The sequence below is a fragment of the Agelaius tricolor genome, unplaced genomic scaffold, assembly GCF_023055355.1.
Source record: "Agelaius tricolor isolate 1412-34295 unplaced genomic scaffold, bAgeTri1.0.p SCAF_1, whole genome shotgun sequence".
Lineage (NCBI taxonomy): Eukaryota > Metazoa > Chordata > Aves > Passeriformes > Icteridae > Agelaius > Agelaius tricolor.
Window position 1 is genome coordinate 24,795,312 of NW_027269261.1, and position 25,496 is coordinate 24,820,807.

The 25,496-nt window shown below is 36.9% G+C and overlaps 1 protein-coding gene across 5 annotated transcripts in view; it reads left to right on the forward strand.

Moving 5' to 3' along the window:
* MTA3 (metastasis associated 1 family member 3) overlaps window positions 1–25,496 on the forward strand; it is a 228,968-nt gene that overhangs the window by 13,051 nt on the left and 190,421 nt on the right. For all 5 annotated transcript variants that reach the window (XM_071427185.1, XM_071427148.1, XM_071427166.1 and 2 more), the window contains exons 4-6: window positions 10,844–10,970; window positions 24,005–24,068; window positions 25,093–25,210. In XM_071427185.1, the coding sequence (XP_071283286.1) occupies window positions 10,844–10,970; window positions 24,005–24,068; window positions 25,093–25,210 (309 nt within the window). The remainder of the gene's footprint in view (window positions 1–10,843; window positions 10,971–24,004; window positions 24,069–25,092; window positions 25,211–25,496) is intronic.

Sequence of the window (25,496 nt, forward strand, 5' to 3'; positions counted from 1 at the left end):
CTGTTTTCTTGGTACCCTTAAAATACTTGTAGTATTTAAATGGATATTATTTATCATAACTTGTTGTCTCAAGAAGATAAGTAGCTTTCCATAATCTCAAATGGTTGTACTTCTTTTTGTTTTCCCTTGGCTCCTAATTTTAAGTGACTTTTTCCACTTTCTTCCCAGTGCACCCAGTGCACACTGTACCAAAGCACCTGAGGCATAAATTTTAGAGTACAAAAATATTGCTAGGTTATCTCTATCTGTAAAGCTCCAATAAGAGATGCATTTCACATCTTCAAAGAGTTCTCTGATAGTCTAATTGAATGAGCAGTTTATATAATTTATAAATTTGAATGATGTAAACTCACTATTAATATAGAAAGACTTTCCCATCATGCAGTGGCAATTAAATGTGTGATGTGGGAATCAGGTCTGATGATTTAAAGGCTTACTAGCAGTAATTCTTGAATGTCTGTATTCTGCAGTGCAATGAAGTGTGCAATAGTTGCCATTGGTTATACTCATGCATGCCTGTAACTGCACACGTGCTGGTCGAGGTGGAGCTTTTCAGCTTGGGCAAGGCTCTGTGTGAGAATGAGTGTAGTGCTTCCTACCCAAGCTGATTCATGCTGTCCTCTCTGTGTGTATATATTTATATATATATATTTTTTTTATTTTATTTTATTTTATTTTTTTTTAATGATATGAGGTATTATGGACTAGGTAGAAGTGGCAGATAAGATGAATCTATAAAGTAGCCATGTGATTTGTCTGTAAACTCTCTTTCTGTTAAAGGTAGCCTGCACAAGTAACAGGACTCACAGTTAGCAAGTATTGAGTTGAGTTTGTCATGCCCACATGGAGTGTGTGGCCAGAGTGGCTGTGCTGTTTCACAGTGCAGTTTGTCTGTTTGATCAATATTTTGGTTTTTACCTCAGCTACTGTTTGTAACCCTCTCCGATCAAGTGAAGATTTGCAGTGTGAATCTGCTTTGCCTCTGGTTTTGATATACAACAAATGATTCTGTGATCCTTGCAGAGAGATTGTTTTGTACTGATGTAGAATACTTTACTCCCATGAGCAAAAAAAGTTCAAGTGGTAAAAAGCGCAATTTTTTTCAGTAAAAGCCTGTTCTACATGATCAAATTCCTAAAAGACTTCAGGAAGCTAGGTAGTTCATTTTGACTGTCACCTACTGCCTGAATCCAAAACCTGTTTGAAGATTTATCACAGTACATAGCATGTCTCTGTGCAGGTTGCAGAGTTGCTGGGCTATGCATAGAGCACTATATATGCATATATCCAGGGGTTATGTGAGTGCATGTGCCTTTTCTACTTGTACAACAAGTTAAACATCTATCCAAAACCAGCACAACTAAATTAGCTATCTTCCTGGTTTTGATATGCTGAATGATAGAATTAATTTTTAATTTGTTCTTGTTTTTGTGTAGGATTGTGACGGTGATATGCAATGATGAAGGGAGTCATATTTCAGTTTCCTGTATTAAAAGTGCAGCCTTGTTTTGGCTTAAACTAAAGAGCAGAAGAGTAGAAATAGTGTTGGCAGAGTCAGTGACCTGTAACCTAGACCCTACAGGGTACTGTGGCCCGTTGCTGTGCTTTCAGGCAGATCCTTTGGCTGATGCTGCTGTCAGGAGTGAAATCCTGATGCAGTTATTCTCAGTAGGCCCTCAAGAGGCCAAGGGCTCAGTTGCCAAGTATTATACAAGAAGAAAGGTTTTATATATGGACAGCTTTTACGTTTGCATTCAAATGGGGGCTAGCCTCATCTGCCTTCATAATTCTCTCCTCTTTCTTTTAATTTTTAATTTTTGTTTTTAATAAGAGGAAAAAAAGCCAGAATCAAAATACTGAAGATTTACCATATATGTGATGAATAAGTAAAGATTTTTGATATTTTACTTGCTGCAACAAAAATGGTATTTGGACATGTTGTCTACAAAGCAAAGTACTGAGAGTAGAAGAAAAACTTTGTTGGTTTACTTGGGAATGGCATCTGTATTAAAGTTTGAATAGCTAATGCAAGGTGATGTTATTCCTACACTGGTTTTTTTTGTTTGTTTGTTTTTCCTTCTGGCTTCAGAATGAATAAATTAAAATGCTTTAATTATTTAAAGTAATACATGTATTCATATCTCTTTACACTTTTCTCAGTTCATATGTATAGTTCCTGTAAATTATGATCTCATTATCTCTGTACAGGCATTAAGGAAATAATGTATCCTGGAAGGTAAATCTCTAACATAGCTGATGGAAAAAACATGGGAAATAATCATCCTTTAAGTCTTGCACAGACCATCAGAGTGAATGAACTCTTCTTCCTGGTTGTCTTGTCAGGTCTATAGACAGCAAAGCTTTCTTACCATGTTGGCATGGAGCAGGCATTCTCTTGGATAATATTCTTCTCATTTCCTAATCCCACACCTAGAGCCTTAATATATCTTGAATGAGTTTACCCAAGAATAGGATATAAAAATCCTTTTATTTTATATCTCTTTTTCCCCCCTTTTCTTTCTTTTTATTTTCCCCTACTACTTTTTTCCTTCCTGCAAAAAATCCATCAAAATTCAGCCCTTCTGTAAGGAGATGCTGTAGAAGATAAATAATTTGTGTTTTATAAGCAGAATCATATGCCATTCTGAGTAGGGGTAGGAGAGTTCTTGTACAATCTGTGCCTTTTCATCTCTGCCAACAAATTTTGAAAAGTTGTTTATCGGCTTTTGAGGATGTGAACTGAATGTTAGAAAAGCAGTTAAGATCTCTGAAACTCTGTGGTTATTGTCACACAGTGCAAGAAAATGCCGGTGTAGATCTTAAACATGGACTTTGGATTCTTACAGAAAACATAAGAGCACATTTTTTGTGTGCTTTGTTCTTCTCATGCTACATTTATTATTTTTTATATATTAACATTGCATTTTCTAAAGGAGAGACAACCATGCAGCTTGTTAACCGACTAGATCAAACAGACCTGTTGCCTGTGCTAAAGGAAAGACAATCTTGTTAAAACAAAATATGAGCAGGACTTTCACAGAAAAAATGGTGAAAATCTTAGTGATGGGAAAAATTATTAATAGCAGCTGTCTCAGGAAAATGGAATATACAAATCTCCCTTTTATTAAAATCAGATGTAGTAGTTATTCATGCACGTTACATGGCAGTGTTGCAGGTAGCCTTTGTATTTCTTGAGCCGGATGATGGATTTAAAAATTGTTTCTTGGGTGCTGTCAGATTACCCATGTACCCTTTTGCTCATGGTGGTCTGCCAGCCTGGATTTGAGAGTAGAACTAAAATTTCCTTTCTTTCCCACACAGCTCTAAACATATGTCCACTTTGGAAAAACCACTAATTGACTTCTGATTCAGCTGATGAGCTGGATGTAACCATAATTGGATGTTCATCATGTTGCAAATACCAGTGTCCATGGCACAGTTTTGAATCTGCTGCTTGCTGCTCCTAATGAGCTGCTCACAGAAACACCACCCAGGACTGTTGCTTCTCAGATCCTGCAGCAGCTTGCTGTAGTTGATACAGATGTACACATGACCAAACACAACCTGAGCCCTGTAACAGGATATTTTTCTCATTTGAGAGAATTTGCATTTGAATAGGTGATACAGAAATCAGGTAAAAGGGGAAAAATCTAGTTGAAGTTTATGATACGTAAACCAGCTTTTTCACTACTGCCAGTGTTGTTATTGATCTCATGCTTCTGTAGGACCTTCTGTTCCCTAGTGTTGTTACAAACTAGCTTGCAGTGCTGAAAAATGGTTAAAGAACTATTGTGCTTGCTTTTGCATTTATTCATGTTATATTTAATTTATTAGGATCTATTTATTAATGTAGCACATCATGATTCATAGTACTTATGGAGGTAATCCTTCCTTACTTTCCACCCACAAGCTCCTAGCTCTCAAAAATCTCCATAACCAGCTATCAAATAACCCCCACCCATCAAGTTTGGGAAGGTGAACTTTTCTGTTAATGAAAGGTGTGATGGTTTCCATAAAATATTTTCTCTACAGACCTGTGATAAATGTGATATGGTTGTCTAATTACTTATGACTGACTGCTGTCCTGGAAATCATTATTATCATGATGTGCTACTTGGAAGTATCCAAACAACCATTTTGCATTCTATTGGAAATAATTTTTATTATTTGACAGTAGGTGTGGCATATTAGTTCTTAATGGCTACACAGTAGTTATTTCTCTGTTTTGTGACCTTATTTAGAAAAATAATGATGAGGTAGTGTGGGAAGATCACCTGGATAATTGTGTAGGAAAACTGGATAATCCCTTAGAGGCCACATGTATATCCATACTATCCAGCAGGAATTAAAAATAGACATGTTCCCTGTAAACACAAGTGATCACTTCTTTTTTTCCTACCTGCAAAATTGCTCAGATTCATGCTTTAGATAGCAATGTGCTATTTACATGACTTGTAATACATACAAACTGTTCTTTGGATTTCTTATCCTATCTGAAAGTAACAGCAAATATCAAATTGATGTTAGACATTCTAAGTCATCTGAACATTGCAACAGACGTGGTATATGTAAAGCTAATTAATTCAGCTTTGGGAAACGCTTCCTCCCTCAAATTGAAAGTGTAACCATGCATAGTCTAGCTCACAAAGTTGATTAAACGGTCTTACTACAGTTTTAGGGGATTAAATATCACAACTAAGTTAGTACAATGAAACGTGGCAAGAAGCCTCATGCAGATGAGCAATTTGGCCAACTGCTAACCTAAGAGAGAGCTCTTCATTCACAGTCTGAATAAAGCTGTTCAGATGGTTAGACTTACTGTTTTTCTTTTGTATGAAATTTGGCAGTAATTAGATTTACTCTCTCTCCCCCAAAATCTATATTTATAATTGTTACTGCTGTAGCATCTAACTACCAAATGTGCATTTGAAGTTATTGCTACAACCATCTAAGCTTAAAGAGACTTATGCTCAGACACCTTTCCTTTGATGTGTGTGGTAAACTTGCTGCTCTTCAGCATTCCCAGCTTCTTATCTGTAGGTTTGAAAACATGTTGTTTATACCTGCAATGTACATATTTTTTAGGTTGAGTGTCGAAGAAAAAGGTATACAGGAAAGGAAGAAATTTGGAAAATTTTCTTAAAGTGAGATTTTCTTTGAACATGAAATTCTGATCTAATACAACTTTAAAAGTATTTCAACAAACAGTGAAATGGCTGTAACTCCACAAATGTTGTTGGTGGTGATTTGAATGCTTGCATAAGCTGGATACAGCTAAGCTGAGGTATGGTTTCAAGCAATTAAGGTAGGAAGTTAATGCACTGTAGCTTTGGGTACTCTGCTGTTTTCATCCAGCATTGGTCTGTGCTGCTGCTGAGTCTTGTGTTTTCCCGTTATGTCTTCTCAGTCTCCTATTTGTGCTTTTTTCTCTTTCTCTTTATTTTTCTTTCTTTGTAGCAGGCCAAGCAATTGGAATTGACCTGGATTAAGGCACAACTAGGTGAATAAAAAACTGATTGCATGGTGTGAGTCAGAGGGTGGTGGTGAAGTGTCCGCACTGTGTGTGGAGTCTCATGGGAATCTCCATAGGGACCTTCTTTAGCAGTGACTGGAGCAGGCAATGTGCTGCACTCTTATCATCTTAGCAGGTGACACAAGCATGGAGGGGGTGGCCAGGTGATGGCTTGAGGGGAGGGCTGGTATGCAGGGATTCCTAGAGAGCAGGAGGAGTGCTTTGTCAAGAACATGATGATGTTCAGTAGGGACAAATGCACCTAGGAGGGAAGAGCTCCTGGCAGGAGCATAAGCTGAGAGCAGGGGGGCTTGGGGGAGCAGCTCTGCAGGAAAGGCCCTGAGGCTGCCCGCAGACAACTCCCTGACAAGGAAGGGAGTTGGCCAAGAGTATCCTGGGCTGTATCACCAGGCACATAGCCAGTAGATCAAGGCAAGAGATTATCCTCTCTGATTATTCAGCACCCATTGCATTATATCGAATTCTATGGCATCCAGTTTTAGGTTCCTGATAAAAGGAAAGTTGCTGATGAACTGGAATGCATTCAGCAAAAACCATCATGATGAGCACTTGCCCTTCTAGGAGAGTCATCTGGAATTGACCTTTCTCAATTTGGAGAAGAGGTGGACTCCCAGTGCCTATGGGGGTTATAGACCAGGAGATGGAGTTGAACTCCTGGCAGTGACTAAATTGAAACGGGAGTGATTCAGTTTAATTAAATACATGTAGAAGCCTTTCTCCATTACTGGGGGATGGAGAGCTTATGTGGTCTTTTGTCTTCAGAGATTTTCAATTACTGAGTACCAGGGACTGACCTCACAGCTGAGCCTATTTTGAAGTATAGTTTTTTCAAGGGACCTCCTGAGGCCTCTTCCAGCCTGAATTTCTCTGTTTCCATGATTTTTGGTAGAATTTCCAGATTCCAACTCTAGCTGGAAAGAGTGCTATCGGCATTTTGGTGGCAATAGAGGGATAACTTCCTCCTTTCTTTAAATACTGAAGATTTACTTCTCCCTGAAGATAGTCTTCAATGTTTAAACTAATCTCCCTTACTCTTGCAGTACACAAGGAGAGCACATGGGGGATTATTTTGATTTAGTTAAGGGAGAGTAGTATGTCCAAGGAATTTACCTTGCTTTGCTAGCTGATGGTTAACTATACAGTTTTTGGAGCTGCATTTAAACTTTTAAATGTCTTTCAGGACTTTAAAAAAATAAATTTTTATTAAATGGGAGTGTTGTATTTCTAAAGAATTGCCCTCAGTTTATTTTCATTTTAGTTGCAGAAACAAACAATTCTTCCTCATTGCAAGCTTGACTCATCACATAATTATAAACAGAGATACTGTATACAACAAGTTTAGGTGGCATGTGTAGGGGGATAGAATATAAGAAAATAAAGATATTGTAGAAAGTAATCTTACCCCTAAGGAGTTGCAGCTGGGCCAATTACCAAAGATTAGGAGCAGGCCTGACTTTAACAGGCCACAGCTGTGACCAATGAAAGGAGGAGGTCTATAAAAGAGTGGGGTGGCTGCTTTGTGAAGAAGAAAGGGTCAGTGCTCTGAGGAGTTGCCCATGAGAAACACCAAGCAGGTATGAAACTTTTGCAATAAGGAGAAACCTTGCAATAAGATGACAACAGGCGTGGACCGATTTCTTTTCTTCTAAGGCTCTCTAACACTGCAATTTTCCAACAGTAAATCCCACAAATTAAATGGAAGAGGGAAAAAAGAGTGTTCATGCTGTTTAAAAGTGGCGATGCATATGTAAAATGAGTGAGGGTTACAGTTTCTTTCTGGTATCCGTTGCTTAAGTGAGTCAGTTCAGTCTCATTTATATCAGATGGGAAAGTTGCAGTACTGTCCCTGAAAGTATCACCACCAGATCCCTCTGATTTTCAGGATCGCAGTAATTATTTACCACTGATGATTAGAAAGCCCACATATAATAGACCACAAGTTTTAAAAGCTCACTGGAGATGCCTGCTTTTCCTCACTAAGATTTTTTTCCTTTAAATAATGAAATATTTCTTGTAAACTGGAAGAAGTGCCACAAAACAGCATTATCTTAAATTTTGCCCAAGGCCTAAAGGGAAGTGTGTAATTTTCAAAATGTGATTGTATGAAATATTAATCTTTGGAGTCATACCTATGATTCAAAATTATATTTAGCTGAGCAATTTTAAATTGATTTTTTTTTGTCTCTCTAATCATGGAACAATGAGGTCTGTGTATGTCATCACCATATTGCTGCATAAAAATATTTGCTCACTCTGAGCTATTGCTTTTCTTCCCTTCCAGAGTGCTGAAATGTGCTTAGCATGGTGATACTTTATGATTTCCTGTAGGTACCTTCTGTTTCACTCCTTTTGATAGAAATACTCTCTCCTTGGGTAGCAAATGAAATTCACATGTGCTGTAAATCAAGTCAAAGATGTGAAGAGATCTCTAAAAGTTCTGCAAGGTTGTTACCACTTTCCTTCTAATGGGTATTAAGGCTTGATAATTGCAAAAACCTGCTTCAAAAGCAGCTCTCTGGAGGTTTCTTCAGATGCAGAATTCTTTGTGTTGCTATCACGCAAACATAGCTTCCTCTCTTCTTTATGCTATCCAGTTTCCTTACCTGGACAGGTTTGTATAATTGCAGGGACAAATTATTACTTGTTTTACTAAATCCTACTGTGAACATTGGTTTTATATTTTAATGCTGAAGCAGGAAATGGTAACATTTTCCTTATGGTAAATTGTGTTGAGCGGATGGAACTGTTCTGTTTCTGGTCATGGTTTGTTCTACTTATTACCTAGCTTGTCAGATCATCCTGTGTAAAACATCTGTTTTATTTCTAGAAATACAACAGAAGAATTTATGTTGTTTCATATTTAGGTTTGGAGTGTTTTAAGAGATGGGTCTAAGATATTTGGTTTCCGTTTCAGGCTATTGGATCAACATTTTCATGGCTTATATAAGATGAGTGAAATAAATTTGCTTGAAGGTGGTGGGTTTTCTGTTTAATTTTTTAAATTTAAATTCTTACTTGAGGAAGATATTGAGATGAGCATAGGTGTCTTAAGCCATTTTAAACTCTGGAATTCTATCTCTGGCTTCCTGCAGCAACTTTAAAATGGCCCATATTGTCCTGTGTTTTGAGCCTTATCTGCAGTCAGGTGTTTTTGATATGTTGACCAAACTTGTGTTTGGATTTCTAAATTATTTAGGAAAAAAGCCCCAAACCCAAGGTAACTGGAAGAAATAGTAATGCTTGAACCTGACAATCAAAATGTAGCTTGTAATGGTACTTACTGTAATAAACAGTTGTAGAAATTAATTGTTGGAAACATTGGTGTAGTATAACCCCAACTAGCAGCAAAACACCACACAGTGGTTGGCTCACTACCCCAGGTGGGATAAGAATTGGAATTAACAAACAAAGCAAAGCAAGGAATTAATTCAGTGCTTCCCATGGGTAGGCAGGTGTTCATCCATCCCCAGGACAGCTGGGGACAACAGTGACTTGGGAAGGCAAAACATCACCACTCCAAATGTCCCCTCTTCCGTCCCCAGTTTTATATGCTGATTGTGATGCCATGTGGTATCCTCTAGGTCAGTTGGGGTCAGCTGTCCTGGCTGTGTCCCCTCCCACCTCCTTGTGCCTCCCCAGCCTCCTTGTTGATGGGGTGAGGAGCAGAAATGGCCTCGGCTCTGGGTAAGCTCTGCTCGACACTAATGAAAACATCCCTGTGTTATCAACAAATCCAAAACAAATCTAAACACAGACCTATACCAGCCACTCTGAAGAAAATTACCCTGTCCCTGCCAAAACCAGCAAAACCATAAACCTTTTAACATGAGTTTCTATTTTTAATTAACTATTTGCCTAATTAAAAAATGCTTCACCTTGGCATAGTTTTCTTTTAAGATATATTTATTGTCAGTATTATAGATGCCCAAATAATTCTGAATTGAGTTATAGTTTGACTTGGACCTGTACATATGCCTGGTGAGGCTGTGGGTTGTCAAATGAGATGGATGAAATTCTTGTTTTCATTTTTGTTTTCTTGCTGTCTTTCTCCACAAAACATGCCAAAACAGGGAAGGGGATGGGGGTGTCTACAGCAACATAGACTTAAAGTGGAATTGGGTTTGAAGAAGTTTGTTATACCAGGGTATGTTGTTATATGACTTTTGTGAAAAGAACTATTAGAAGTGGAATGAACTACACACAGGCATGATTAAAAAAAGTAGTAGTGTTGCATTTGGAGAAAACTGTGGTTGCTATGAGGATGCAGGCAGGCTTCAATTTGAAATAGTCTTTGTAGGTTGGTTGTAAAAATGGTTATTATTAGTAGAGAGGGTGAGGTCCTCTGGTGTAGGTAGTTACATGAAATACTATCTCATGCTGAGGTTCTGTTGTTGAGTTTCCGAGGAACATTTTGTAAACTACACTTGGCTTTGCAGATGATGGATAATTTATCAGGTAGAAAGTTGCCAAATCTTAAAGAAGTTTTTAAAGGGTCTGTATTTTTGCATCCATTATTCAGAGAGACTTTTTGCCCTTTTTGGGAAGGCGGAGGAAGTACAGATTCAAGTTCCACATGTCCCAAAAATCCACTAGGAAGGCAGATTTTAGCCATCAAGATCCCAGGGTAGCTCTTTTGGAGAGCCTGCCATTGTGTGACATGTTAGCAAGCACTGGGAGCATTGCCCTTCAATTCTATATGTGACTCTTTCTAGTGTCTGCTTTTATTTCTTCCTGTCTTGCTTAAAATAGAAACAACTTTAAATCTTATTTAAATATGCAAATTCACTCCATTTGTTGTCTGTATGGAAGAAGGTTAACATAGTGGAAGACATTAGACTTTTTCAGTTTTCTTAGATTGATTTTGCAGTCTTGGATTTCAATTATGTTTAGTGAATTTTAGTTCATAGAAAGTGTGCTTTTCTCCAGGACTTCTGTAAAAGTTTTAGTGCTAGTAATATTGTCAAGAGAAAGTCAAACCCAAAACTGGTCAGCAAGCAAGAGAAAAAAACATAGGAAAGAAGATGAAAAAAGAATGAGTAATGTTGACAGGATTGTTCTTAAACAGTGTGAAAGACATCAATGCGTAGTACAGAGGAAAGGAGCATGATTTTTTAAAGGGTTGAAGTAGAAGTGTATAATTCAAAATACTTAACATTCTGTCAAGTTACATAAACTGTAGTCTTGTTAAACTCATCTTTTCTTTGAAATACTAAAGGAGGTTGCTAAGGGGTGGGGGGGATGTCAAATGAAATGGCTGCAATGATGTTATGCAACACAGTTAATTTCGACCTACGCTCTGCTTCTCTGCAGAAGAAGTTGAAGAAGAGTCTGAAACTACAATTGAGGTTGATTTGACTGATAAACAGAAACATCAGTTGAAGCACAGAGAGCTTTTCCTTTCTCGCCAGTATGAGTCCCTACCAGCAACGCATATCAGGTAAGAAGTAGTAAATACCATTTATCTGTGTGTTCTGCTGGGTGGATTGCCTGCCCATAGCCCATCTGCTGGGCTGCTACAGCCTTGCAAAAAGGTGTCACTGATCTTAGCTGAGTTGGGCCAGGTTATCCCATGAACTGTTTTGGAAGCACCTTTGGTTTTTTCCTTCTGTTGCTTGATGTTTGAGCCTTAGAAGGGACAATAATCTCAGAGCTCTAGCTTGCCAATTCATAGCATCAGTTGATACTTCAGCGGAAAGTCAGTGTGTTACTGCTTTGGGAAAGCTAATTTTTTTAGTTATTCTGCTGGCCAAAGGAAGCTTGACCTTTTTGTCTGGCCTGGAAAACAGCAGATGGGTTTGGAACAGAGGCAGTGACTCATTGGTCAGATCTGCAGTTTAGGGCTGCATGCATGTAAAACTAAAATTACTCCAACTTCACTAAATGTGAAGAAGTCATGACTGAGTTTGGCTAAATGTTGCAGAAGCATTTCAAGTATTGTTTTAAATTGCCTTTAATGCTAATGTAGGAAGAGGCTTGCTAAAGCTGAAAAAGTGTTTGTCAACTTCTTTCTGTAAATGATGTAGGTGCTCACATCATCTTCTATTTGGCAGGCAGGAAAACTTTTTTTTGTGTTGGAATGAGGGGATGATGAACCTACAAATGGAAAAGAAATAGCACAGTGACAGGGAGAGTCTATTTAGTGTAAAAAAAATGCATTCTTACATTGCATTCTTACGGAGTTTTCATTTTCTTATTACATCTAGCTGCCCCAAGCTATTTCAGACCATAAGTGTCTAGAAGTTGCCAAAAAAAGAGGTACACATTGTCCAACAGGAGAAGCACATTGTATGTGTATCTTTATTTTCTCTCTTGTTGGCAAATCACAAAATCATGGAATATTCTGTGTTGAAATGGACCCACAAACATCGCTGAGTCCAGCTCCTGGCCCTGCACAGCACCATTTCCAAGAATCCCACCATGTGCCTGAGAGCATTGTCCAAATGCTTCTTGAAGTCTGTCAGGCTGGTGCTGTGAGCACTGCCCTGGGGAGCCTGTTCCAGTGCCCAGCCACCCTCTGTGTAAAACCCTTTTTCTAATATCCAACCTAAACCTCTCTTGACACAATTCAGGCCATTCCTTTGGGTCCTGTCACTGGACACCACACAGATGAGAGGTTGCTTATCTCTCTTGCTGACAACATAAAAACTGGAAGTTGGAAATTTTTGTATTAATTTCTTGTGCTTTATTCAGCTCCTTCTTCTGACTTTGAGAAAGTCATTTAACTGTCAATTTTCTGCTGCTCCAACTATAGCATGAGGATAATAATCCTGTGCAGGTTCTTTTACTTACTTTGACATTTAGATATTGAAATAAGGTATTCTCCTTGCAGAGGGAAGATTACATAGAAGAAGTATTGTAAATGTCTTCTCACCTCACAATTCAGGGAGCAAATACAATAGAGGTTCTCCAGTACATAGTTCACAAAGAAGGCAGAAAAACACGTGAATTCATTGTACATGCCACACAGCACAGCAGGCAAAAGCAGAGTGATGACTTGCATCTACTTTTCAGAACAGATGAATGTTGTAGGACTGTGCTGTCACGTGTTACTAAGACCTTTAGCAGACAAATTCTGGAACAAGCTTGATGTTTCAATGTTTAAAAACTCTGTTTTAAAAAGAAACAAGGCAAATACACTATAAGGTATTCCTGGTATTCCTTACTTAGGTCTTTAACTTACTTGTGTTCATATTCTGTGATTCTCAGTAGTTTTCTTAACTTTTAATAATTAGCTGGCTCTCTAAAGAGGATAGAAATATTGGGGAGGTGATGTTCCTCTAGCTTTCTTCCATCAGTACTCCAGAATACTCAAGGATGCAGATATCACAGCTTCTCTGGGTGTCTGTTTTCATGTTTGATGTCTGTTAGATGACAGGGGAAAAAAAAAGTCACCCTGTTTTGCATTTCACTTAGCGCAACTTTGTCTACTACCTTGTGTCCTATCACTATTTCTCTGAAGGGAGCTTGGTGCCATCTTAGATAACTATCTTTTCATTAGCTAATTGAACAAAGCAGCAGAATTTCCCCTTTAGTTGTCATACCTTAAGAGTGAACAAATCTAATTTAATATCAGCTGCAGACATGTTGAAAGTGTGTTTTTTTTTTCTCAGGGTCAGCAACTGGGGGATACCCCAGTAACCAGTGCCTGCTGGACTTTGTATCACTCACCACAGCCTTTCCAGTCTGGTGGTTTTTTCCAAGCTTATTGTCTACTTGTCTAGTCTATGTTTCCAATCTGCTTGAAGGACACTGGGGCACTGCAGGCCTTGCTGAAGTCAGGTTCAATGACACTCTCTGCTGTCACTGGTCTACCAAGTCAGTTGCCTCCATATAGAAAGCTAGGGGATATTTGTGCAATCAGAGCCAGGGTAGCTCCATGATGTTGGCCTTTGCTCTAAGCACTTAGAGTTTTAGCCCTTAGGAAAAATTGGATTCACAGGAGTAAATGGTACAATGGTATAGAGCGGAGATAGGAGGTTGGAAATCTGTTCTCTCCAGAGTAAGAGCACAAAAACTCAACCCCTCTGGAAGAAAGAGGAGAAAATTCAAGTTGATTTTAAGAGAATGGAGGAGGTTTTTGACAGCTACAGATCTTGACCTTTTCCTGACATCTTCAACCAAGAAAAGTATCTGAGACTAACTGCGTTTTTGTTGAAATTGAAGGAATAAAAGAATTTTACCTAGTATGTTTTTATTTAGTTTTTATATAAAAGGTTTTACAAAACCTTATTTATATATAACATTATATATCTTTATGTTTTATAAAACAATTTTGTTTTGTCTTTCTTCTTTTCTTAAGTTTACCCTTTTTATGTTTTTCAAACTGAATGGTAGAGGAAATTACTACTACTGTCACTAAGATTGCTTTTGTTGTAGTTTACAATTCCAAAAACAGTGATATCTCATTTATATACCTCTTGCTGTTACTTCATAGTTGAAGCTCCAGAGTAACTACCTTGCAGTAATTTATAGGGTTAGATTTCTTTGATGTGCATGCCTAATTCTGGAGCTTTTTGATCTGCAACTCTGGGTTTTGAATAATTCTGTTGTAATCAGTTTGCTTGTGTATTAGTGAAATAGTGTTTCATCCCTCATTCTGATATTTTTGTTTTGTTACATATACATTATATGTACCTGTTTTGATATGTAATTTGCTTTGTTAGAAATGCTGGGATTATTTTAGACTTCATTTTGTCTCCCCTTTAAATTAGTTGTCACTATGCCATTTCAGGGAGCAGCAAAAGTTTTGGCATAAAAAAAACCCTGGAGAGCCAGATTTAGAAAATAATTAGAAGTGGGTAGTGTAGTAATGAAGTGTGGCAATGGTTCATTGTGGACAGAGCTCTTGCAGTGGAATGTGTTTAGAAGGTGGAATTACCTAGCTGGCTCTGGAGTCATGGTGTGTGGCACGGAACAAGCTCACGTTTCAGTCTGGGGGTCAAAGACAAGGCTTGTTACCTTCCTGCCTACTTGTCAAGTTACAAGTGAAATTATTGCCTCCTCTGTCTGCTCGAATGTGTGCAGGCAGGAACACCCCTCCAGTGGATTATCTCCTTCCTTCCTAATCCCTGCATGCTGCAGATGCAGTTTTGCCAGGCTCTGTAATCCCAGTGTCCTTGTCCCAGCTGTCCTGCCTGCCGGACTCTGTGCCACTCTCCTTCATTAATAATGTCACGCAGGGAGTGCACCCAGGCTCAGTGCAGGTGGCTCCTGTGAGCATCCCAGAGAGGGCCTGAGGTCAGCCAGTGCTGGCTACTTGGGCTCTCGGAGGTTTGAGCATTACCAAATACGGCATTTTGGAAAGGCATGAAAAGTTATGGGGCAAAGAATGGTGAAAGGTGTCAGAAAGTTGAAATTATCTGCCAGTGTTGCAAAATTCACCATAAAACTTAGCATGTGTTAAAAGTGGGTTCTTGTATAAAAATCTGCAGATGGTTATCTTGTTAGAGATGCATTGGGTTATGAGCTTTGAGCTTTAAATTTATTTTTTGTTCTTAAACTCTCAAGTGTTCATAGGTATTAAACATGTTTAGATTGTTGTAAAAAATGCATTGGTGTCTAAGTTAATTTGTAATTGCTCTAAAGTTAAATATTTCTTAGGAATGGTGTAGAAGAATTTATTTATACATCAAGGTTCATCTTACCATTTCAATATCTTTGCTTATATCTTGTTTGCTTATTTGGTGTTCGCGTCTTGGGATTGGGGAGTTTTTATGTAAGATGATGATGATTATATTTTAAGTGTTTGGAAAGTATAAATAAGCCAGGCATTCTCAGATGTCATAATAAAAGCAGGTGGGAATCTTTTGGGCTGCTTTATACAGCAATAAAAACCTCCACCCCCTTCAGGGGAAAAAAAAAAAGAAAATATTAAGAAAATATTATTATTTTTCTTGCATTTTAATTTACATATGTAGGATATCTGTACATTATATAGATGTTTGTCATGATGGGGTTTGTTCAAACAACTTCAGTAAATTTACACCCTAATCTTTAATGGGGAGTGTTTATTCAATCTGCAGTTGAATAAACTAAGTGTTTATTATGATTTGTAGAGGATTCTATTTGTTGTTTGACATGAACAGCAAATTCAAGTTTTGTATGCACCTATGGAAGAAAAACTTTCTGAGCATTGATTCTGATATATTGTTACACATATCATTTATTTTAAAAACTGACAAACAAAAGGCAAAACCAAGAAAAGAACCCTCAAAACTATATTAGATGGTAATGGCATGGTTTATTACTTCTGTTCCAGCACTGAAAGGTTTTCATGAGCCTTTTAAAAATTGTGATTGCATAAGATAGTTTTATTAAAAGCTGATTAATATGACTGGGAAGAATGTGCCTGTGCATATTTGATATTAAAGAGCATCCAAACAGTCAGATCATGAGAAGAGTTCTTAATTTTTATTAAGCAATTTGTACTGTCTGGATATTTTTACATGTAAATGTACAAAAAGTTATACTTAAACTTCTAAAGTACCAGTCTATAAGGATCTTGGTTTCCCGCTTTTGACGTTATTCTGAACATTATTGGAATTCAGAACACAGCATTAATTTTTTTTTCAGTTAGGTGTTTTGTTAATTTTTAATTGTTTATTTGGTGATGGTGGTTTTTTGTTATTTTGGTGGGGGTTTTTTTGTTTTTAATGGTACCCTTGCTCTTGGGTAGACTAAAGAAACTTTGATTGGTACCACTTTGTAGACATGGAAGAAAAAGTAGCTTAAGAACATGCAGTTTATATGAATATGTCGTGCTTACTAACTGTAACCTTTTGGTGCTCTTTAGATGTGTTATAAATGACTCAGTTGTTTGAAGCATCAATATTAGTGAGTCCTGATGAGATCATGCAGAAGAAAGAACAGCAAAAAAGAAAGTTGTATGATACAACTAAGGTGTAGAGAAATCCTTTTTTTTCTGAATGTCAGATTCCTTCATTCAAAACACAGCAAATGTTCTGAAGCTCAAGACAGATATGGCAGGTCATTTTATAGTGTTACTTCTCAAGGCAGAGCACTTTAGAATGTAGTGGTATTACCTTGGGATTTCTAGTTTTGGAATTCCTGGCAAACTAGAATCTTCTACATGCAAGGTGTGTGAATATATATACAAGTTCTAGCTACTTTTTAAAAGCTTACTATGATCCTTATAAGCCTGATTATTTTCTGGCATAAATCAGACTGGATAAGGAGTGAATTTGTTTTGCATAGGCACGTGCTTACCTAATCATTTAGATGATTAAGCAAGGTATTCTTCCCATCTGGAATGAGTTTATTTGGAGCAAAGGGATTTTTGGAGCATGTCTAACTATTTTCTTCTTTTTTCCTTTTCCAGTAGAATTCAAATTATTCTTACCTGAATTAAAATGGAAATTCAGTTCAGGGCAGAATCCTATTTCCATATGTGGTCAACAGCCAGTACTAGTAACAGTGTAAGACAGGTGTATTTATCAGTGGAAAACTGTCACATAAATATCTGAAAATTAGTACATATTTCTCTGTAGTGACATAATTACAAAGTAGGAGCCTTTCATAAGGTGCAAAACTTTTACTTTCAGTTGCTTGAAGTGATGTGTGTTGCTTCTGAGCTGGGCAGCTTGTAATGGATGTTATGATCTTAAAGGTGTTCTCCAACCTAAATGGTTTAATCAATGTATGGAAAATCGTTCCAAACCAGCTTCCTGTGGTTTTGTTCAGTTCATGTGCATCACTGCTGCTGTGCTAAAAGGCAACAATTCTTTTACTTTTTAGCATGAATTAGTCCCTAGAGAGAAAATATCAATCACTTGAGTTTGCAACAATGCAGTTTCCAGTTTACAGAAAGTACATCTACAGTTATGCTTGTTTTGAGATATCAGATTATGTAGTTTAACTGTGACCACGTTGAGAAAATATTTACCTTTTAATTAAAACTTTTAAATCCATGTCAGTTGGGCACGATTGCTTCAGGAGACTGTCTGTAAATCTTACCAATTTGGAGTGCACAAAATTAGCACTCCAGCTCAAATTAAAATTAAAACTCTGAAGTTTTTGACTAAAAGCCACATGCAGTATCAAAATTCTGGGCCAGCCATCCATCCATATGATCTATGCACACGTTTAGATGCCAGGCATTTGCTAGTTCATTTAGATGTGCATAGATTAGTTTGCTGTCCATTCCTTTTTTGATTTTATTTGATCAAGTGTGTGTTAATCAGATAATACCAAATTTATTGATTTATCTTTTGGCCACAGATACACAATCTTGTATTCTTTCGAAGATTGGTATTACTTTGTCAGAGGCACAGATCCCAGTAGTAGTCGCCTATCAAATTTTTGTTTGGGTTTTCTTCCTCATGTTTGAGATGGCTCTGTAAATGGACAGAGACAGACTTGGGCCAATTAATTATAAATCAATTCAATGCAGATTTTTTTGTCAATTCTAGATATTGATTGAATATTTTAAAAGTCAGATTGCAGTAAACTATTACAAGTTTAAATCACTATGATGATTTTTAGTTTGTGTTTTTAGTGTTATGCAATAGCTTTCTCCCCAGTTAATCCCTTTGCAGTCTTGGGAACTTGAAATTTGCTATAAAGACATTGGTATGTGTCTGTCAGCACATTCTGTGCCCCTTAAATTGTGCTTCAAAGCAAAATACACAAGTACTCTTAGTACTGTCTTGCTGTGACTGGGGAATCAATTTCATATAATTAGTAGAAGCTCTTTGGACTCTGCAGTTCCCACTCTGTGGTTTGGTGATCATCGTTGCAGTGTAGGCTGCTTGTAAGGGATCAAGACTTGGCTCAAAGTGGGTGTTTGATTGGAAATCTGCAGAACACTTTCTCATTTAAGACAGTTCAGGGAAAAAAAGTGCTGTTATTTCAGGTAGCTCTCTCCTGCTTTACTCAGTACCTGTATCTTTTCTCCCCCTTTTCTCCCTTTATGCTGGGTATAGGAAAGATTACTCTGGACTTCTATTCCTGCACCTGCTCCTTTCTATCCCTCTTCATTATGTACCTTCACTGGAGTTTAATATCTGATTGCCATTGAAGTAACAGCATATGTTAAAATCAAATCAGATGTTTCTCACCAGCATAATATTTCCTAATATTCTTTCCTGTTATTTTATTCTCAGACTGTCTAGCTAGTGACTCATGCTTCTGTGTTCCAAATGTCTACTGAGACAGTAACAGTTCTTGATGCAGTTCATCAAGATACAATTTGTATATATCTGTACAAAATTATCCAATATAATTCTGTTGTTTTCAGGAGGGCAATTGATAATTGTTATTTCTAAGTCTCTGGGGTTGTGCCTGCACATGTGTTTTTCTTTCTTCAGCTTGTATCTGAATTAGCAATGCATATAAAGTTTCATTGACTTGGTGGGAACCCAGAGCAGTGAGTTCTGAGAGTTCTTGCACTGCATCATTGTCACCCAGGCTACATCTACATTCCAATAGGAGATTTTGTTGGTGTGGTACTGAACCCATGAAGGTGCCTTTTCCCGTTTTATCATTCATGCTAGTTAAAATACAGCAGGTATTTTATTTCTTGTAATTTCTTTCCGTAGTTTTTTTTTGCATGCTTCCTCTTCCAAGAAATCTATATATTAAAAAGTTTGTATCTCATGGGCTGTCTTACTCATCTGGTGAAAACATGAAGAAATAGCCTGCAAGAATAGCAGAACTGGAATTGTAGAGGCTTCCACTGGTATATAAGTTTGGGCTTAAATGATGAGGCAGTTGCTGTTGATTTTGATTAAGTTTGATAGTTTAAAATATAAGCGTTTGCATCAGCTTTTTAAAATTTTCATAAAGATTTTAATCTATATTTTTGGTTACTCTAAGAAAAAACCTCTTTAAAAATGATTGCCTAGACTGTGCAAACAAGAAGGCATTTCATTCTATATTCTGGGCAATTTGGTGTTTTGCTCTAGGTTGTTTAACCAGACTTTATTGAAATCTTTTGATAACATTGTCTGGTATAATAAACCTAGTACAACTATTTTTCTTGCTACTTAAGCTCTTGAGCTGGTTATCATCGTCTTTTGCCTTCATTGTATCAGATTAGTAAGGTCAGTCTTGTCCTTCTCTCATCTAAATACTGATTGTTGTCACATTCTTGTCTGAAGTAAGTTCCTACATGGTTTTCATTCCTCTATTATGTCTCACTGAAACATGGCATGTTTTTATCTTTAGTTTTCAAGATCTCTTAGGTCTTACCTCAGCTTACTCTCTGTGAAATCTGTCCTTCAGGGCTGGTATGGTAACTGACATCTCACATAGAGTGTTGATTTTCATGAGCTCCATATTGACTTGTCCAAGACAGTCCGACCTATGAGTGTCTCACAAAGATGTTACTTATTTCTTAGAATTTAATTTTCTTTGTTGAACAGTAAACAGCTTCCACCCATCCCAGGAAAAGTAGTTCCATAAAACAAGGGCTGGGGGGAGGGGGAGAAAATTCTTTATGTTCCCCTCAATGAGACTTCTATCTACCATGATAACTGGTATTTCTTGCCATTTCCTTATAATCCTCATCAGTGTCTCTGTGCTTTGAGGTTTTGGCTGGCAATGGTTAGAGTTTTAGTTTTGGGACTTTATGGTTCTGGCTTTCTGCTAGGGCTGTTGAAAAAATCCTTTCCTACAAAATCATTAAGGCACTTTAGAACTAAATTTTTTTTTTTTTTTTTCTGGAGAGAGTGTGAGTCTCATTTCTGTATTGTAACAGAAGGGCTTCCCTGAGGTATGGAAGTAGGCTGTCAGTGTGGAAAAATAGCTTGTCAGGCATCCCTTAGCTGAGGGGTGTAAATGATCAGAAATTGTCCACTCACTGGTGAAGTCACCTGGAACATACAGGAAAAAAAAATTACAAGCCGACTGAAGCTTCTAACAAATGAGAGTGAAGGAAGGTGTAGCATGTGAAAAGAGCTTTCACATGATTAATGCTTTAAAGAAGAAAGTTATGAGTTGTGGCTCTGGTTACTAGGACAGAAGAAGAAATTGAATTCTAAGTGGTTTATATGATAGAAGCTGGCAATACCATGAGCATATATTTATAGGTGGGTTTTATTGTCTCCTTTTACTGCAAGACCTCTAAATTACTTTGTTGTTGCTGCCTGATTTAATTATATAATAAATTTTGTTGGTGTTTTTGTCAGCTCAATGGAAAACCCTTTATTTGTGATCAGTTTAGATATGAAGTAAATCTAAGAGCAGAAAGGACTCTGAAGGCACAACTTAATCTCATCAAAATCAAGTTTTAATGAAGACATAAAAGCTAACTTAATTTTTTGGTTACTGTTATTTGTGCATTGCTGAGGTTGTTTAAACTTTCCCTCAACACTCCTACAAGATAAATTTTGCCTAATTCTGTAGGAATTAAAAACCAATTTTCTGAATATTTTTAATTTGAGAAAAATGTCAAAATCAGACATGTCATCTTTGAGAAAGAGAAAATTGAGACCCTCTGATGCTGTGAACTAGTAATTCACCTTGATGATGCCAGTTAAGTCAAGACTGCTACTTGTTGGAGGAATACAGCTTAAATCAGGGAATCAGAGTTACATAAGAGGAGGAAGGTTTCATATGTGGAAAAGTAGTGGACAACTCTTTATTTGTTTATGGTTGCTTTTTTTTTTTTAATTGGGCAATTCTTTGTAATTTTTACCTGAGTTCAGTTTAATGATGCATTTCAGGCGGGAGACTCCAACAGAACAATGAATGTGTGACATTGTATGCCAGTAATCTAAATAATGCTTAAAATGTAAAGACAGTAGGATTTCTGAAAGAAGAGAGTATAATTTTATTTTGGTTTGTAACAGATTTTATAATTTGCTAAATGCAGCATACACTCTCATTTATTTTTGTAGGTAGCTGGCTCCCCCTTTCTTTGTCTAGTTTGGAAGAGTCAGACTGTGTGCTGTTATAATGATTTTTTTATTTGATATAGCTCTATCTTTCTCAATTATCTTAATTTAAAAGCATTAAGGAATAAAGCTCCAGAACACTGTAAGGAGGAAAATATTTTTAAATCCAGAGAAATTATGGGTTCTCAGATACATCCCTTAAGAAACTAACTCCCAGGTTGCCTTGTAATGTGGTTTAAATGACATTAACTTTTTCTCCAGGGTGTTTGATTATTAGTGTTGAAGAATGGGTGAAAAGTGCAGTGGAGAATATTAAGGTGCATATTACTACAAATCAATATTCACTTAAGTTCTTACCTTAGCATCCATGATTGAGGAGTGCCCAGTGTTGATGCTGCAATGAACTAGATGCTCAGTTCAGTCCAGCAGAGCTCTTGCAACTATACAGAGAAGCTTTTCCTCTGATGGGAGAGGAGAGGGGGAGTTATATAAACAGTAGGCTTTTATGAATTTGGTCAAGATTCTAAATCACTTAGGTATTGCAGGTTTCTAGATTACAGTAATGGGTAACTGAAATACAGAGAATTAAAAGTAGAAAGACTTCTGTAATTTTTCTGTTTTCAAACGTGAGTTCTGTTGTTGTTTTTTTATTTTAGTGTCTACTGTAGTTCTAGTGCTGTCTACATTGAGACACAAGTCCATGCAAGAGGTCATATATGCATTCAAAATGTTACCTCTGTGTGACTCCAGCCATTAGATGGTTAAAGTGCTGTATGAAGAAGTTTAGCATCAAATAGCAACTCACTCACTTAGAAGACATGCTTCAGGGACTAATCTTGGATCTTAATGAAATAAAATGATTTTTTTAGAGGACCAGGATCAAAGATGAGGTTGGTCAATAAAATACTTTTGCAGTCATGATGGCAGTGGAGCAATGAATGCTTCTGTGGTAATTGGAGATAAATAAGGGCAGGCTGTAGTGGAGAGAGGGGGCACACTGGAGCTGTATGGAATAGAACCAGTCTGGAAAGGTGAACACCTGGTTAGTCCTTTACACTAAAAAAACCCAATAAAATATTAAAATAAAGTTGGAAAACTGACTTCATGCTACAACACAATTAATTTTTAGAAGTGAATGCTCTGGAATTATCAAGGCCAAAAGCTTAAACCTTCAAAGAAAGACATGATCGGGTGTCTGGAAGGTTTCCTGCTTCTCTTCTGCAGGAGGATTTTCCTCAGCTGTTGTGTATTGTGGTCAGACTTCCCCTTCTTCCCCTTTTTCTTGGGTGGTGTGGTTCTCCTGACAGGTATGACAATGAAGAGAAATTCAGGACAGTAATGTGTGGCTTACTCCCCTTTCCCAGGATGTGCAGTGGCAATGAATAAGACATTAGCTGGGTATGTTTACTTAATGATCAGCCATTAGCAATTGGCTTCTAATGCCTCTGGTTGAGCTTAAAGTCAGCTCTCCCTGACAGAATGAGGGGTTTTTACAACACCATTTTGGTGTTATCTTAAAATCAAGAAGGTCTCTGCAAACAAGTACTCTTTCTCTGTGTTCTAGTCTGTTCTATGAGGATAGATGGGAGGTGGGTGTTCTGGGCTTATTTCCTGTAGCTGATGTATAAGGCCACAGGAGCCTCCTGGCAAATACCAACTAAACTGAGTAAAACTTTGTTGCGTGAAATACAAGGTGCTGTGTGTCAGGGGTAATAAATATATCTTCATATACATACATATATATAAATACATACACACACGCATACGTGTATATATAAAATGGTAGTTCAGTTGTAAATTATAACATAAAAATGCGAGTTGCTAGCAGGGTGATTCAGCACACTTAACATTTTTCATCCACATCCATGAGGGCTTCTTTAAAATACCATTTGTTGAAAATAATTCTGCAGGTTACTTGCAGAGAAGTTGGAGACAGAGAAATTTGAGGCAAGACAATGCTGTGGGGAGATGGGATGAGAAGGGGAGGAGGGTGGTGGGGTCCAATCCCCATTGCATTGACTGCTTATGTTACAGTGGGCATGCCTGTACCACTACTGGGCAACAAGAGCCTGCACAGAAATGTGGGCATCATCACTTTAATGTGGGCATAGAAGAAACTAATAGAATTCCATGATTCATTATTAAAAATGCTTCCATTCAAAAGAGAAAAGTGCTTTGTTTTTACAGCCTTAAAGTAAAGCCTTATATTCTTTCCAGTTTGAATTATTTTTTTTCAAATTATACACTGAACTTACTGGAGATAAATCACTTGGAGGTGATGTTTCTATAATCCAGGCCTTTTGGTTAATTGTGTGTGCATTTATTGTTTGCCGTTGTACCTCTTCTCTTCTTTTGCCTTTCCATTACTGAAATTATTTCCCAGTTTGATGGATTTCCAATGTATTTGAATGCTTGGTTCAGTACAGCCATTTGTTTTGTTGCTTTTATATTAATTTTAGTATTATTAAAGTATGGCAATATTATTTTTTATATATTTTAATGTTTTTATATTTTTAGTGTGGAAGTTTAAAATCTATCTAGATTGTTCTCTTTTAAGTAACTCTACTTGAAATTTGAACTTTTTACAAAGTAACTATTCTTGCTTATGTTTGTGTAGGGGAAAATGCAGCGTTGCACTTCTGAATGAGACAGAATCTGTGCTGTCATACCTGGAGAAAGAGGTAATTGTGATTTCTGTTCAAGTAAATATTAGGATAAGTTTATTTTTCTTTCTCTATTTTTAACAAACGGTCAAACAATACTTTGAAAATCACATCTTGGATGATAGGTTAAAAAAATTATGTTGTTCACAACACTGATTTAAACAATATTATTTGATAAACAACTTAATTGACACACTTAAATGATAGGTTTATTACGAATCTGTTCGTATTTAGAAAATTATTAATTTGAAGTAATTAATATGGCATCTTACAGTTGAAAATATAGAGGTGTTTTCCTGTAGCAGATACTGAAGGAGGAATTCACATGGTGCTTTTTTTTCCTCCTTATTATTTCCTTTTATCGTATGGAAAGTATCTCCTCATCGCCCTCTGGAAGATACTGAGGATGCTTAGCTTTACCAGAGAGGAAGAAAATTCCCCAAGAATTTGAAAGATTGCAAAATACCTTTAAAAGAAACATTTTTCTTTGGAGTGTCTTAATATAACATCAGGAAGGCAATATTTTCTAAATGAAATTAGCATGTCTTTATTTTTAAATTTCTACACCAAACCCCTGATAATCAGTAAAAATATGTTTAAAAGCAGGACTTGGCCTATACTTATGTGACTATACCACATTTGCCAATGCTGTTTTAGTGCCTGAGAAGGGTTTACAAAGAGTGTTTTATTTATTTTGAGATTAATTTATAATGGGAAGTCAGTATGGTTGAGATACTTATGAGTGCAAACTTGTTAAATTCAGTAAGCATCTAACATCAATTCTCTTCAAATCCATTGATATATTTTTGTGTACGGATCTTTTCACTATTGCTCTGTTCTGAAGTAAGTCCTAACAATGAGAGAAGTCTTAATTATCCTTTTAAAAGCATTCATCAAGCGTCTGTATTATACAGAATAAAGATTTATGTACCAAATCTGTGTTCTGTAAAGTATGCAAATTTCCAAATGGAAGGTGTTACAAATTTTCAAACCTAATTTTAAAAATTATTGTGCTGTTGCAAACATGTCTCTTTTTTTTTAGGATACCTTTTTTTATTCACTGGTGTATGATCCATCATTGAAAACACTTTTAGCAGACAAGGGAGAAATCAGAGTGGGGCCTAGATATCAAGCAGATGTGCCAGACATGCTTGTGGAAGGTAAATACTTGATCTCTGAGTAGTGAAAAAAATAAAAGTTGTCATATTGCCTTATTGCTCATGCTGACTTTCTGAACTAAGCAAATACATAGAGGCAGACAAAGTGAGATGGTAGGTCTGAGAAAATTTATGAACACCAGTAGATATTATGGAAAAAGAAAGGATACTTGAATAGCTGTTGAAAATATGTTCATTTCCAGTCTGTGCATAGGCATTTTATATTTGTTTATTTGATTATATGCTCTGGTTAGTTATTTAATATAGGCTGCATTGAGAAAAGATGTTA